General features: G+C 28.3%; 2 protein-coding genes across 4 annotated transcripts in view; one reads left to right on the top strand and one right to left on the bottom strand.

Annotated features, from left to right (window-relative positions):
- LOC122505254 (cleavage and polyadenylation specificity factor subunit 6-like) overlaps positions 1-10,115 on the bottom strand; it is a 25,006-nt gene extending 14,891 nt beyond the window's left edge. For both annotated transcript variants that reach the window (XM_043616755.1, XM_043616756.1), the window contains exons 1-4: positions 9,992-10,115; positions 6,900-7,121; positions 6,403-6,630; positions 6,045-6,230 (exon numbers count right to left, since the gene is read on the bottom strand). In XM_043616755.1, the coding sequence (XP_043472690.1) occupies positions 6,045-6,230; positions 6,403-6,630; positions 6,900-7,121; positions 9,992-10,048 (693 nt within the window). In that variant the 5' untranslated portion in view covers positions 10,049-10,115. The remainder of the gene's footprint in view (positions 1-6,044; positions 6,231-6,402; positions 6,631-6,899; positions 7,122-9,991) is intronic.
- LOC122505252 (putative ankyrin repeat protein RF_0381) lies at positions 10,008-15,832 on the top strand. 2 transcript variants are annotated; one of them, XM_043616753.1, is made up of 4 exons: positions 10,008-10,129; positions 11,986-12,061; positions 13,060-14,487; positions 15,041-15,832. In XM_043616753.1, exons 2-4 carry the CDS (start codon positions 12,052-12,054, stop codon positions 15,739-15,741), a joined length of 2,139 nt encoding a protein of 712 aa, XP_043472688.1. In that variant the 5' UTR covers positions 10,008-10,129; positions 11,986-12,051; the 3' UTR covers positions 15,742-15,832. The 2 variants fall into 2 exon arrangements, with proteins under 2 accessions (XP_043472688.1, XP_043472687.1); XM_043616752.1 differs by lacking the exon at positions 10,008-10,129 and adding an exon at positions 11,453-11,732.

Below are 15,832 nucleotides of genomic sequence, written 5' to 3'. Positions count from 1 at the left end.
GGGGTGATAAAGAGGAAAAGCAGGATAAGGATAAAACAGATGATGAGGAAGCTAAAGAGGAACTAACCGCGGTGCTTAACATGATCAGGAAAATGGGCGAGGATTCGAATCGAAAATTAGACGAATTAAGGAAAGAGATGAGAGAGGGTAGAAAAAAGGAAGAAGATAGAAGCAGGAGGATGAATGAAAAAATGGAGAAGGTATGGGGGGAGATGGGGAAAATAAGAGAAATGTGGGTAAAGCATGAAGAAGAATGGAGAAAAGAGAAAGAACAGGTATGGGATAAACTAGACGGATTAGAGGAAGGATTTAAGGAAAGGGAAAAAGAAAAGGTGGAAGAATTTAAGAAAATTGAGGAAAAATTAGAAAAATTGAGTGATCTCGAAAAAAGGGTGGGGAAAATAGAAAAAAGGGAAGAAGAGAGGGGGAAAAGTGTGGATGAGGAAGGTGCTTCAGGAGGCGAGCACGTAATCGAAAAGAGATTAGGGGAAATTGAAAGGAAAATGGAAGGGGTTGAGAAAGAAAGAAGAAGAGAAAGGATTGTGGTAAAGGGGTTGGAAGTGGAAAAGAGTGAGGTTAAAGAAGAAGTGGAAAAAATAATGAGGGATATTGGAGTGGAAGTGCACATAAAGGGTATAAGGGGGGCTGGAGGTGAAAACAGGGATAAGCCGAGTGTATGGATAGTAGAGTTAGGAAGCGAAGAGGAAAAATGGGAGGTAATGAAGGCGAAAAATAAGTTAAGGGGTAAACCTGTAAAAATTGATGAGGATAAGACCTACAGGGAGAGAAGGATTGGGTGGCTTTTGGCAAGGAAAGCGAGGGAGGAGAGGGAAAAAGGGAGTTGGGTAAAATGGGGAAGGGAATGTTTATGGATTAATGGGAAGAAGTGGATAGTTAAAGAAGAGGATGGAGAAGTGGTAGAAGAGGAAAGAGAAATGGGGTTTGGAGAATAGCGAACAGGAGAGGGGAGGAAGGAGGGAGAAGAGGGAGGGAAGGGGAATTAAATAGGAAGATAAAAGTTGTTTTTTGGAACGTATCGGGGTTGGGAAATAAAGATGAAGGGTTTTGGAAAACATTAGGAGGGTGGGACATAATATTTTTGAGTGAGACGTGGGTAGAAGAGAAAGACTGGGATAAAATTAAAAAGAAGTTGCCTAAGAATTTTACATGGAGAATGCAAGGGGCAAAAAGGGATAATAAAAAGGGGAGAAGTGCAGGGGGGATGTTGTCAGGAATAAGAAATGGAATAGAAGAGGAAAGTCTGAAGGAAGGAACCAAGGAGGTGGAGGGATGTATGGCAAGAAGGGTAAAAAAAGGAGAGGAATATATTTCGATTGTGGGAATCTATAGGAGAAGAGGTGAGGATGTGGGATGGGGGGTGATAGAAAATTGGATGGAATGGGGAAGGGACGAGAAAGTATTGATTGGGGGGGATTTAAATGCGTGGACGGGAGAAAAAGGTGGCAGTATATGGGATGAAGAGGAGGAAAAGTACGTAAGAAAGTCCAAACACGGTGAGCTAGATAAAGAAGGGAAAAAGATGCTCAGGATATTAGCGGAAAGGGGATGGACAATTGTAAATGGGAATGTAAAGGGGGATGAGGAGGGTGAATTTACATACGTAGGAAGGGGAAATACGGTGATCGATTATGTTCTGGCAGAAGAAAAGGTAAGGGAAATAATCAGCAGTATGAAGGTAGGGATTGAGGTGGGTTCGGAGCATTTTCCACTAATAGTGGAGTTGGAGGGGGTAGAGGGCAGGGATAGAAGGAGGCAAGAAAGAAAAATGAACAGAAAGATAAAAATGGGGGATTGGGGGCAAGAACAATTAAGGGAGTATGAAGAAAGGATACAGGAGGAAGGAGCGACAAGAGAAGAAGCAGTTAGGGATGTAAACGAAAGGATTCAAAGGTTAAGAGAGATAATCGAGAAGGTAAAAGGGGAAATAAAGGCAGAAGGAGCGAAGGAGAGCAATAAAAAGGGTTGGTGGGATGAAGAATGTGAAAGAAGCAGAAAAGAGTTGAGAGAGCATATAAGAGCATGGAGAAAAGGATGGATAGAGAAGAAGTTGTACAACAAGAGGCACAAGATGCATGAAAAGCTGTTGAAGGAGAAAAGAGAAGCGGAAAGAAGAAGATACATGGAGGAAATAGAAAAAGCTGTGGCAGAGGGTAAGGTGTGGGATGTAATAAATAGGGAAAGAAAAAAGTGGGAGGGAATAAATAAGGATATAAAAATAGAGGAATGGACGGAGTATTTTAAAAGTTTAAGCGGGGGCATAGAAAAAAGAATTAGAGGAGAAGGCAGACGGGAAATAAGGAGGGTACAGGAATAAGTATGGGGGAGGTAGAAGAGGCGATAGGAAGGATAAAAAGAGGAAAGGCGGCAGGGGGGGATGGTTTGGAAGGGGAGGGTTTAAAATACGGGGGAGAATGGGTTAAAAAGGAAATGTGTAAAGTGGTGAATGAGGTGTGGGAGGGAAAGGGGTGGCCTGAGGAGTGGAAAACAGGGCTAATAGTACCAATCAAGAAGAAAGGAGAAGGGAAAAGGGTAGATGAATATAGAGGAGTCACCTTGATGCCGGTGGGATACAAGGTGTACGCGGAGATTCTGAGGAAGAGGTTGGAAAAGAGGGTGGGAGAACTTGGATGCATACCTGACAATCAGACAGGATTCAGAAGAGGAATGGGGACGATTGACAATATCTATGTATTGAATTTTTTAATAAATAGAAATCTAAGAAGGGATAAGGGTAAATTGGTTGCGGTTTTCGTAGATTTTAAGGCGGCGTTCCCGTCAGTAAACAGGGGAATTCTGTGGAAGGTTTTAAAAGAAAAAGGAATTGAGGAAGACTTGGTGGAAAGAGTTAAGGAAATGTACGTAGACACAAGGGAAAGAGTAAAAATTGGAGAGGAGTTGGGAGAAGAATTTTGGTTGGGAAGAGGACTTAGGCAGGGATGCCCATTGAGCCCAATATTGTTCAACCTGCTAATAGCAGACGTAGAAGAGAGGTTGTCAAAGAGGGGAAAAGGGGGAGTAATATTGGGAAATGGTAGGGTATTCTCGCTAGCCTACGCGGATGATATGGTGTTAATGGCAGATGATGAGAGAGGAATGAAATTAATGTTGAATGAATTTGAGAAGTATGTTAGAGATAAAGACTTATGTATAAATGTGGGAAAGACGAAAGTGATGAGGTTTAGAAAGAGAAGAAAGTGTGAGAAAGAAGTATGGAAGTTGAATGGAAGTAGCATAGATGAAGTGAATGAGTTTTGTTATCTCGGATACTGGCTGCAGTTTAACGGGAAACAAGGTTTGAATGCGGAAAGAAGAGTGGAAAAGGCAGGAAAGATTATGGGAAAAGTGTGGAGCATAGGTATGAGGAGATTTAAGAATGATTGGAGAAGAAGAGTGTGGATGTTTGATATGCTAGTGTGGTCAGTCTTAGGGTATGGAGTGGAAATTTGGGGTTGGAAAGAAGTCAGCAGTATGGAAAGTATGCATGAGAGATATTTAAGATGGACAATGGGGTTAAATCGAAGCTGTCCGGGGTACATGCTAAGAGAGGAAGTTGAGAGAGAGAAAATGGTAGTAAGGCAGAGAAAAAGAGCGATTGGTTTAGAGAGAAAGTTTGCGGAGGGGAAGGGAAGTGGGCTAGCGAGAAGATGTTGCAAACAGTTTTATTAAAATTATAGATGAATTAGAATTTTAATAAAATTTCAGAAAAAAATGAATTTTGCAAAGAGATTTATTAAAATTCATGAAAATAATTGAATTTTTCAATAAATATAAAAGAAAAATCCTGAAAATTAAATTTCGACAAAAATTTTTATTAAAATTCCTGAAAATAATTGAATTTGCAATACATTTTTTTCAAAAATTCCTAAAAATTGGATTTAGACAATTTTATTAAAATTCATAAAAATAATTGAATTTTGCAACGAATTTTTAATAAAATTCCTGAAAATTGAATTTAGACAAAAATTTTATTAAAATTTCTGAAAATAATTGAATTTTTCAAAGAGTTTTATTAAAATTATAAATGAATTAGAATTTTAATAAAATTTCAGAAAAAAAATTGAATTTTGCAAAGAGTTTTATTAAAATTCATGAAAATAATTGAATTTTTCAATAAATTTTTTTTTTAATTCCTGAAAATTTAATTTAGACAACAATTTTTATTAAAATACCTGAAAATAATTGAATTTTGCAATAAATTTTTTAAAAATTCCTAAAAAATGAAATTTAGACATAAATTTTACTAAAATTCATGAAAATAATTTAATTTTGCTTCGAATTTTAATAAGATTCCCTAAAATTATTAATTTTTTTTTAAAAATTCCTAAAAAATGGAATTTAGACATAAATTTTATTAAAATTCATGAAAATAATTTAATTTTGCAAAAAAAAATTATTAAACAAATAAATAATTGAGTTTTTCAAAAATATAAAAAAAAAAAAAAATTAAATTTTTGATGAATTTTAATTATAAATAATAATTTCTCAAAAAATTCTAAAATAGTAAATTTAAAAAAATTTTAAATTACTTTGTTAAAGAATTACTTTTTTCAAAACTATTTTAATATTTTTATTTTTTATCGAATTTACACTTCAAGATTATATTCATTAAAATTTTTAAAAATTCAATTATTTCCAAAATTTTCAATAAAAATTCTATAAAATAGTTAATTTTCAAAAATTATAATAAAATACTTGAAAAAAAGGATTTATTTTCAATTAATTTTACTAAATTTCAATTATTCAAAATCTTTTTAATTGTATATTTCAAAAATTTAATTCGAAAAAATTTTTCAAAAATAATTTTCGAAAGATTTATCTACAGCTATTTTTTATACTGCGCGTAAAAATCGAAAAAAGTTGCAGCATTTTATACTAAAAATATGGTATTTTGTCGCAAAATTTGGAAGAAAAGTCGAAAAAGTCGCAATTTTTTAATATAAGTCGATAAAAGTCGCATTATTTGAAAATAGTCGAATTTAATTAAAATTTTAATGAAATTTATTATATTAAAGAATTTTATAACAATTTTTGAAAATAATTAAAAACATTTTAAAGAATTTTATTAAATTTTTTTAAAAATATTGAATTCCTGAGGAGAATTTAAATAAAAAATTTTATAAAACCAAATTCATGAGAAGAATTTTATTACAATTTTTGAAAATAATTGACTTCTTGAGAAGAATGTTTAAAAAATTTTTTGACAATAATTTAATTCTTGAGTTAAGAATTTTTTCCCATCTATTTATAAAGATAATTTAATTCTTGACGATAATTTTTAAAAAATTTTAAAAATAATTTAATTTCTCCAAAGTATTTTATTACTTTTCAAAAGAATTGAATTCTTCTGATGAATTTTGATATTTATCGCAAAATAATTGAATTTTGGAAAAGAATCTTATTAAAATTCCTTATAGAATAATTGATTTTATGGGAAGAATTTATGCGATTTTGTTGTTTAACAAGCTAATTAAATTTAATTCTTTTGCAAAATTACCTAAAAATTTTTTGAAAATAATTGATTCTCTGCGAGGAATCAAATGTTATTTATGAAAATATTTGAATTATTGCAACGAATTTTATCGTTTTATTGAATAATTGAATGTTTCTTAAAATTGAATTGTTTCTTCAAGTTTAAAAAAATTTTTTTTTAATAATAATTGCATTTTTCAAGCAATTTATTTAAAATTGTATTAAAAATATTTGAAAATTCTGTGCATTGAATTTGAAAATAATTTGAATTCGTAAATGAAATATTATTTATGAAAATAATTGAATTTTTTCGAAGAATTGTATCAAAAATGTTTTTTCTATAATTAAATCTATTGATAAATTTTATAAAGTTTATAAATTTTATAAAAATAGTAAATTTGGAAAATTATTGAATTGCAAAAAACTTTTTGAAAGTAAATTGAACTTTTGCAAAGATTTTTATAAATTTTTAAAAACAAATTGAATTTTTGCGACGAAAAAAGAAGAAAGAGAAATAAATCTAAAAAAAGATAATTAAGAAAAGAAAATATTACATCATACTGCGGGGGTCCCATCATCATTCCACGATGACCATGATTCTGTTGCATATGCGGAGGATGCTGCTGATGCTGCGAATGATGTTGAGGCGACATTGGTTGATGGGGATGAGAATTATGTGGCCGTTGATTTTGATTATGTTGCGGCGACGGCGGTGGACGTGTTTTACACTGAGATTCAAACTGAAATACAAAAGAAATTTAAAAATTTGCTCAAAACATTTTTTCGAAAGATTACATAATACTTTTTCATATTTTAACTTTTTTTTTCTTTTTCTTTCATTTCTTTCTTTTTCTCCATTTTCTTTCATTTCTTTCTTTTTCTCAATTTTCTTTTCGTTTCTTTTCAAATTACCTGATTCAAAGCATGTTTCGATGGATAAGTAACAACAGGATTCTGTCCATGAAGTTCTGTTTTTGGTAATCGATCCATACACATTTGTATACTCTGATCGGAACCAAGGGAAACAACAGAGAAACCCTTCGATTGTCCATTGGCTCTATTCTCAAAGAATTTCACTTCAATAAAATCTGTAATGCCAAGAGCGACAATCGCTTCTTGAATGTCTTTATCAGTTGTCCACTAAAATCAAAAATTAACCATTATAATTTAATTTTAAAAAAAATTCAAATAGTCTCAAGATTTATTATCTACTTTTTAATTATTTTAAAGATAAAAATCTTTCAAATAATTCAAAAGTAGAAGATTAAATTTCATCCACCTTTTAAGTGTAAATAACACTTAAAAACTAACTAACCTGTAATCTTGTTTTTAAATATATTTACAATTGAAAAATAGATAAAAATCAAACTTTAAAAAAAACGGTTTTCTCTTTTTATTTGTTAAATTACCCATGTTAGGTTTCCAATGTATAATTGATGTCGTCGACCGACTTGATTGGGATGAATATTATTTCCAAGTTGATTGTAACCGGAATTATCATTAGCGTCATCATTAGGAGAGCGATTATCTCTTTCTCGATCGGGTCGCTCAATCTTTTCGCTCATTGACACTCGATCAGTGGCGGCAATAACGTCATCGTATAAATCGAGGCCATCGCCAGCGAATTCATCCTTAAAATTTTATTCTTCATTAGTTAAAAATATCTCTACTTTAATTAGGGCATTCGAATTAATATTATTTTGTTGTTTTAAACCATTGGTTCATACAAAGAGGTTTCGTTGAATCTTATTAACTATTTCCACTTTGTTATTATTTTAATTTATTTTGTTTTTACATGTAGCTTTTATAAAAAATAAAAATTTATCGATTTAACTTCTTTTTACATCTGGGAAGTTTAGAAGGTCGATATGAAAATCCTTAACTATTGAAATATCTTCATTTGGAACATAAATATTGCTTTCTAATATTTTTATAACATTCACAAAATTATAATAATTAATTATAGAACTATAAATTATAAACTAATTATAAAACTTTAAATTATGAACGAATTATAAAACTATTGGTATTATAATTATTATGATAATTTTAATTAATAATTTTAACAGTTATTCTAATTAGTTCTATAATTAATTATAATTGCTACTGTTAATTCTAATTCGTAATTAGGATAATAATAATTAATATTATGATAATTAGTACTCTAATTAGTTCTTGTAAATAGTATTATAATCAGTTTTTGTAATTAGTATTATAATCAGTTTTTGTAATTAGTATTATAATCAGTTTTTCTAATTAGTATTATAATCAGTTGCTGTAATTAGTATTTTAATTTGGTGTAATTTTTAATTAAAAATAATAATATTAGAAAATTAAATTAATAATAATTTTTAATTTTCAATTAGGTGTAATTTTAATTTAATTAAAACTCATAACAAGTTGAATAGAGCTAAAAAAAAATTGGAAATTTTAATTTATAACCAATTCTCGAATGTAATTGAATAAAATTGAATTAAATTGTTTATTTATTTTACTTAAAAAATCTATAAAGTAAAATGAATTTTAATATTAATATTGTAAATTTTTAATTAATATGCAATATTTTATTTTTAAAAAAAGTACTAAATATTAAAACAATAAAAATATCTAATAAAATATCGAAATTGAATTATTTGAATCAAAGGGAATTAAATTGTTTATTTTATTTTTTTTAATTTATAAATTAAACTTTTGTTTTTATTTGTATTTTTGTTGTTTTTTTAAGAGTTTTAATGTTTTTACCCTCGAATTTAATATTAATTTTACAATATCTTAATAATTACTTAATTTTAATGAAATAAATAAGGAAATAAATAAATTTTAAATTCTTTATAAAATATTAAATATAATTTTTTTTAAATATACCAATAAATAATAATAGGTAATAATAATAATAGAATTCGCCAGCAAATAATAAAAATAAATTCACCCATCAAACGTCAGAGAAAACATAGAGTTTGGAGTCATAACTTTAAAAGATTATAAAATCAATTTTGTAATAAATAAATAAATAAATAAATAAACATTAACATCATAGTTAAATAAATAAATTAACACTGATAAACATGGACATTATGATGACACACATTTATAATAACACACCACAGAAATTTTTTAAAAAATACTTAAATTAAAACTCTGCGTGTGAAGTCAAAATTGTAAAAGATTAAAAGAAAAAGATTGATTGATTGATTAATAATAATAATTTTAATAATGATCATTAATTATTATTAAATAATAAATAAAAAAATAATACTTTCGGGAAAAATAAAAAAAAAATTTAATAATAATAATAATAATAAATAAATAAAAGAAACAAGAGAATATAAACAAAAATTTGTAATAGATAGAAATATTAACATATTATTATTTAAAAAATTGGAATAAATAATAGTAATAATTTTAATAATAATCATTAATAATTATTGAATAATAAATAAAAAAATAATTTCGGAAAAAAGAAAATAATAAATAAATAAATAAATAATAATAATAAATAAAAGAAACAAAATATAAACATTTTATAATAGAATAGAAATAAAGAAGATAGAGATAAAATTTGTTGATTAATTACTGTTTAATAATACGAAAACTAAAAAATTAAAAAATATATACAATTATTTTTTTTGTTTTATTAATTATAATTATTATTTTTTTATATAATTAATTGTCTGGAATAATCACTTCCGAAATTTCTAGTTTTCTATTTTAAATTAAATTTGTTACTCAAAATATAAAATCAATTTTTTTCTGCAATTAGTGAAAAAGTTTTAGTATTTTTGTTTTTCATAAAGTTTCATCTTTTTTTCAAAGTCCATTGTTTATTTTCTTTGAAAAAATACATTTTTTTTAATTTTCGAATTTTATTTTATATCTATATATATATATATATACAAGATATATATATATATATATATATATATATAGGTATACAATAAAAAAAAAGAAAATAACCTCCATCTCGACATCGAGAACTTTCATAACCTCAAATTTAGTAAATTCCAGAGCATGTAAAATTATGAAAGAAATTCAAGTTTGATCTTAATCAAGATAAAGAAAATTCTCTCACTTAAAAAAAACAGGTGGGAAACATATTCCAACTATAAATTTTCAGGTGCAATTTCAATTGCAGGTGATAATTATGAAAGAGTGAATTTTTGTATCAATAAAAAGTGGTTTCTTTCAAATTCAGCAAGTAGTGTAACAATGAAAGGAAATTTATTCACTTTTAATTAATTAATTCAAGAATTTAAGTGAATAAAAATTGACAAGTGAAATTTGATAATTAATTTCACGTTAGTGAATAAGAATTACAATATTAGAATGAAAATTGATAGATGAGATTAAGGATAGAGAAGAGAAATGTGCGGCTTCCAAGCGTACGACGCCGACAACGGTAAACAGAATTTTAAGGTTTGGAGTAAATTGAATATTAATTGATATGATTTTATTAACACTTGACGAGTTATTGAAGTGGAAAAAATAGTAAATTTCACATTACCTGGGCAAAATCTTGTTCTAAATCGTCGGCGTACAAATCTATATCACCGTCCGCCATTTTGACAGTACCGACAATAAATGAAGTTAGCTGCAAGCTACCATGATGCAAGCTGCCGCCACCAAGGTTCATGTGAATCAGGTGAGTTCAGTCAGGGTGGGGAAACAGTTTATTAATTCATTTGCGGTTTATCAAACAGTGAATAAAGCTTAAGGTTATTTTAATAATAGTTTTTTCTTATGTTATTACAGGTAACTGCTTATATGCTCTCCTTCCTGTTTACACGACTAATTTAAAAAGCGTAGCCTTTCTATTTTATTATTAGTTCATGGCAAATTTGTCTATTTAGCCACGAACTAAGAAAGTTGTAGCAGAAATGGTACGATTTCAGAAAACGTATAAGCAGTTGCCTGTAAAGAGCCTATTGTGAACAAACCTTAAAGTTCAATTTCGTTGTTCTTATCAGTATTCTAGTATTTTGGACGCACCTTTATGGCGCCATTTTGCTTTCGCCTACGACGACTTTTGAAAGAACCATTCTCTTCTTTTTCTGTCTTATGACAGTGGCATAAATTTTTCTCAGTCTACATTTCCTGTTTTTTGAAAAAAGTAAGAAAATGTAAAGCAATGTAGAGTGAGACAAACTTATGCCCAAGTTAAGGTGCTTCTATACCTCCGGTGGATTGGTCAAGCAATCGGCTTGATGAATTTTCACGGTCGGAAAATGTACTTTCATGGCGGGTATTTTTGAAAAAGTAAATGTTGAAAAGGTTTTTACTTGAAAATTTATTTAAAAATATGATTTTATCATAGAAATTATTTTGAAAGTAATGTTAAAAAACATGTTTTATTTTAAAAGTTATCAAATTTTAATTCAAAATGTTTTAATTTTCCAAAGAAGTGTAAAAAGCCTAATGTTTTTGAAATGCTAGTACAGACGGTACAGACTGTTTGTTATGAATGTACATAACCTAGCGTTGTGTTATCGTGCTTGTGATATTATTATATTCTAAATTTAATGATTTAATTATATTAAATAATAATGAACAGACAACACAACGCTAGGTTATGTACATTCATAACAAACAGTCTGTACCGTCTGTACTAGCATTTCAAAAACATTAGGCTTTTTACACTTCTTTGGAAAATTAAAACATTTTGAATTAAAATTTGATAACTTTTAAAATAAAACATGTTTTTTAACATTACTTTCAAAATAATTTCTATGATAAAATCATATTTTTAAATAAATTTTCAAGTAAAAACCTTTTCAACATTTACTTTTTCAAAAATACCCGCCATGAAAGTAAATTTTCCGACCGTGAAAATTCATCAAGCCGATTGCTTGACCAATCCACTGGAGGTATAGAAGCACCTTTATAGGAGAGAGAAAGACAAGAATGATGTTTCCAAAAGTGTGACCGCACCCTTAATTTTTTTTGTAGTTTCTAACTACACATCCCTGCTTTCGAAAAATGGCAGAAGAGTTCCTCGCCTTGTAGAATTTTTAACTCAAGACACTCAAGAGATTAAAATTCAGACAATTTTATTTATACACAAAAAAAATATATATACAAAAACAATATAACAATATATAATATATAATAGTAATAATAACAATAATAATCTACAATATATAACATACAAAAAACTGCATTTTTTTCCTTTAGTGACTTTCTTGACAACGTATTTATTTATTTAATATTTATTAATATACAGTTTTTTACAAATATATTATGCAGAGGTAAATTTTATTTATTTATTTTTTTTAGTTCTAAGTGATAATTAATATATATTTATGCAGTGTTGTATTTTTTAAATAAATTTTGAGGTTATGTTGCATTCGTCGAATTCTGTTGTTAATTTTGGATACAGTTAAAAATCGCAATGTTATAAAGTCGAATTTCTTCTTAATTTCTGATTAAAAAAAATGTAATTAAAAAAAGTTATTTGAAAATTATTTTTGTTTTTAATTTTCATTTTAATGTAAATTGCAGGAAACAATTTTTTCATTAGAGGGACGTTTCATTTTCTGTTTATAGTTTGAAGGAATCATTTTTTCGATGGATATAGGTATTATTATTTTTTTGTTTATTTTATTGCTTTTAAAAATTTATTTATTTTTTATGTACTTACATTTTTTTAAAAAATTTTTTGAAGAAATTTTTATTTTTACATTTAATTTTTATAATCATTTTTGAATATAAAATTAAAATTTTGTTTAAATTATCTCGAATTAGAAGTGAATTAATATAAAGAAAAAATTCATTATAACTTTTCACAATATGGAAGGAAATGTAAAGAAAAATTGTTGAATTCTTAGACCATAATTAACTGCATGAATTTAATTGAAATTTAAATTCGTTCTAAACGAAAATAATCTTCGATTGAATATTTCGAGATTTTTAATTAAAAATAAAGCAATTTTATTTTAATTTGAATTTATGTTTACAATTTTCTCTTAAAAAAATTAAACTACATAAGATCCAGACATAACCTTAAAAATCAAACTGTTTTAAGTTTTTTACTGATTTATTTTGGAAAATTTATTGAATAATATAGAAACTCCTTTCTATCAAATCCAATCAAATACAAGTATTCATTTTGATAGGCTTTCTATCCAAAACAATTGATAAAATCTTATTCAATATGAAGCTTTTATTTATTTTTTTTTTTGTGTTTCAAATTTTATTATATTGAGTGAGAAAGTATAAAATATACAATATGAAGAGGGTTTTTTAAACATCGAAAGAAACATTTTGTTCTAGAAGATGAGACAAAATCTTGTTCAATAGGGTAAATGTGGAAATTACCGTGGGTGCTGCATGAGTTACCGTGGTTTCGCTATTTTTGTCAAATTTTGTCATTTATAATCCAATTTGTTAACCTAAAAAATTCAAATAGTTACTTTCATATTTTTTATGAATTATCATATCATATCATTTTAACGTAAAAATAATTATTCGGTCCGTAATTGTGGTCTAAAGATAATTTTTTTTTTACACTTCTTCCCACTTTTTACATTCAGTTAGTAGAATATATTCATAAAAGTATAAAATAACCTTTTACAGACACTGTGTATAAAAGTTTTGCGAAAGTCCAAAAAAGCTTATATCGAGACATAACCAATTATCTTCAAAACAAAGATGAATCACTTGTTATGAAAAAATTACAAATATGTCCACAAATTGTTCTCTACCAAGATCCATGTACAAAGGAAACATTACTTCATCATGTCGCACGTTTTGGCACTCCTGCCATTGCAAAACATATACTTTATCTTTTTGCCAATATTAATGCTCCAGATATTGTACAAAGAACACCACTTTATCGTGCCGTTGAATGCAATACCGAAATGGTGGAATTTTTACTCAACAATAGAGCCCGAATTAATGTTGTATCACAAGGAAAGACATTACTTCAACACGCCCTACAATATGGTTCAATAGATACCGTTTGTTTAATTTTAAATAAAATGTTCATCCAATTTCAGATAGACGGCAATCTCAAACTTATCGATAATGGAGAAAAATGTTGGAAAATTGTTGAATTTCTCTTGAGTAAAGAAATTGAATGTTCGGCGATAAAATTTTCGATTTTATTATTATTTTTGCTACGGAATGGAAGTGAGGAGATATTTCAGGAGACATTGAGAAATTGTGTTTTTAATTTAGACGCGCAATGTTCCTTTGGACACACACTACTCCACTGGGCTATTCAACTAGACAAATATCAGCATGTAAAGTGTCTATTGGATATGGGAGCGGATATTAATGCCGAAGGATCGTGTGGAGTTAGTGCTTTGCATCATGCAGTGAGAAAGAAGAATCCAAGTCTTGTCTCCTATCTTCTGAGTCGTGGTGCAAATGTTAATAAAACAACTCGTGACGATAAATATTCACCACTTCATTATGCACTGGTTGTGGACAATGACGAAATAATTGAGACTCTCTTGCACGCCGGTGCTGATATTAATGCAAAATTCGGCTCACCTTTGGAGAATTCATCGGTTCTGAACTTGGTTTGCGGTTGTAGTTCATTGAGGCAAAGATTATCGTTCTCAATGAGTAATTCAATTGACGTGAATTCTTTGTTCTCGGGAAGGAATCTTGTTTTTAATAAAGAGAGAATTAAATTTTTGATTGAAATGGGAGCTGATATTGAGGTCAGTGAGGAGAGTTATAATGGAAATGAATTGACGCCTTTGCAACGTGCTTGCGAAGCAGGACGAATGGATATTGTTGAACTTTTAGTTTCTTATGGAGCTGATGTTCAAAGTAGAAATAACGATGGTATGACGATGATTCATCATGCGGTGATTGGAATGAATTTGGATGTTGTTGAATTTCTATTGCAACGAGGTTTGGATATTAATGCTCTGGATCACTTTAATCGTACTCCACTTTACTATCTTGTGAAATTACATTCTAATGATGTCATACCGATGATTGAATTTTTAGTTGACAATGGAGCTGATGTGAATGTTTATAATAAGAAAGGTGAGTCCTCTACTTACCTTATTTTTATTTAAAGAAAATCCTGACCTCTTCTTTACTAATTCTGACAAAGGAAATGTTTCAGTTTGTATGAAAAAATCAAGCCCATGACTTACTGTCCGATCGACGCACTTAAAGAAATTTCAACGAAAGGAGTTTTATCCAAATTACAATCAAGAACTTATAAAATTCTTAAAAATTTAAATGACAATGAATTTCTTAAACATAAATATCATAATAATCAGTTGACTATGACTAATACCACTTTGGCAAAATTTTATGGTTTACCAAAAATCCGTGAAGGCGCAATGCACCTTTTTCGCTAATAAATAGTTCGTAACTCATTTTTTGGCCAAAATCATATACGAAGAGTTATAAACTGTAATTCCTTTACCAAAATCTCATGTAAAGAATAGTTATTTTGAGTATTTTGTTTTTGATGAAAAAATTTATAAACAAATTTTATTAAAATTTTAGAAAATAATTGTGGAAGAATTTACTAAATATTGAATAATTTCTGAAAAATTTTAAAATTTCCAACATTTTTTTTTCACAGAATTCAGTCCAACAGCGGGTGCAGGCCCCCTTCACGTTGCCGTTAAACAAGAACAATTGAACGTCATCGAATGCTTATTACACTTTCAGGCTGACGTTACGGCTCTAAATAAACATCGAGAACGACCACTCGAGTCAAGTTATTCCTATACAGATTTTATAACAAGAAGATCCGAGATTTTATTAGCATTCATGGCATTAAATAACATTGAAGTTAGTATCGATGACGAGAAGAATGATATGAATAATGATAATGATGATGATGATGACAACGATCTTGATGCAGATCTGAACGAAGAGTCTCCAGCAACTTCATGCAATCGAAATATGTCAGTTTTCTTCTATCGTAAATGTCAATTGGAAATTGATAAAATGAAGCAAAAGAAAATTTGCAACGAAAGAAATATAACTTTCTATGAATTTCTCGTGAATGATCTAATGAAGGTGACAATTTCTGCAAGATACGAACAAATTCTTGAGATTCTTGACTTAAACAAATATCAACTTGAATTTCCGTGTTATTTCTTTTTATTGAAGAAGCGAGTGGAAAGGGTTAGGAATATGCTTCAAATACAAGACTCAGTGATATGTTTACTTGAAAACTATTCGAAAATTGAATTGCCGATAATTATTATTGATAAGATATTTGAAAATCTAAGTGCTAGGGATTTTAGAAATTTAGGTCGAGTTCTGTTACGGTGAACATATTTTTGTGTATTATAATAATTTATAAAAAAAAATTGCTTTTAAAAATACTTGTAACAAAAGTGGAGTAAATTTATTTATTACTTAA

This window comes from Leptopilina heterotoma, unplaced genomic scaffold, assembly GCF_015476425.1.
Source record: "Leptopilina heterotoma isolate Lh14 unplaced genomic scaffold, ASM1547642v1 Lhet_350, whole genome shotgun sequence".
Classification (NCBI taxonomy): Eukaryota; Metazoa; Arthropoda; class Insecta; order Hymenoptera; family Figitidae; genus Leptopilina; species Leptopilina heterotoma.
The sequence above is the reverse complement of the archived record's forward strand: the minus strand, read 5'-3'. Positions and strand labels throughout refer to the sequence as shown.

Bases quoted from the DNA above. Each gene is read 5' to 3' on its own strand.
- LOC122505252 (XM_043616753.1), top strand. The intron at 14,488-15,040 runs GTGAGTCCTCTA...TTTTTTTCACAG, and splicing joins GAATGTTTATAATAAGAAAG to AATTCAGTCCAACAGCGGGT.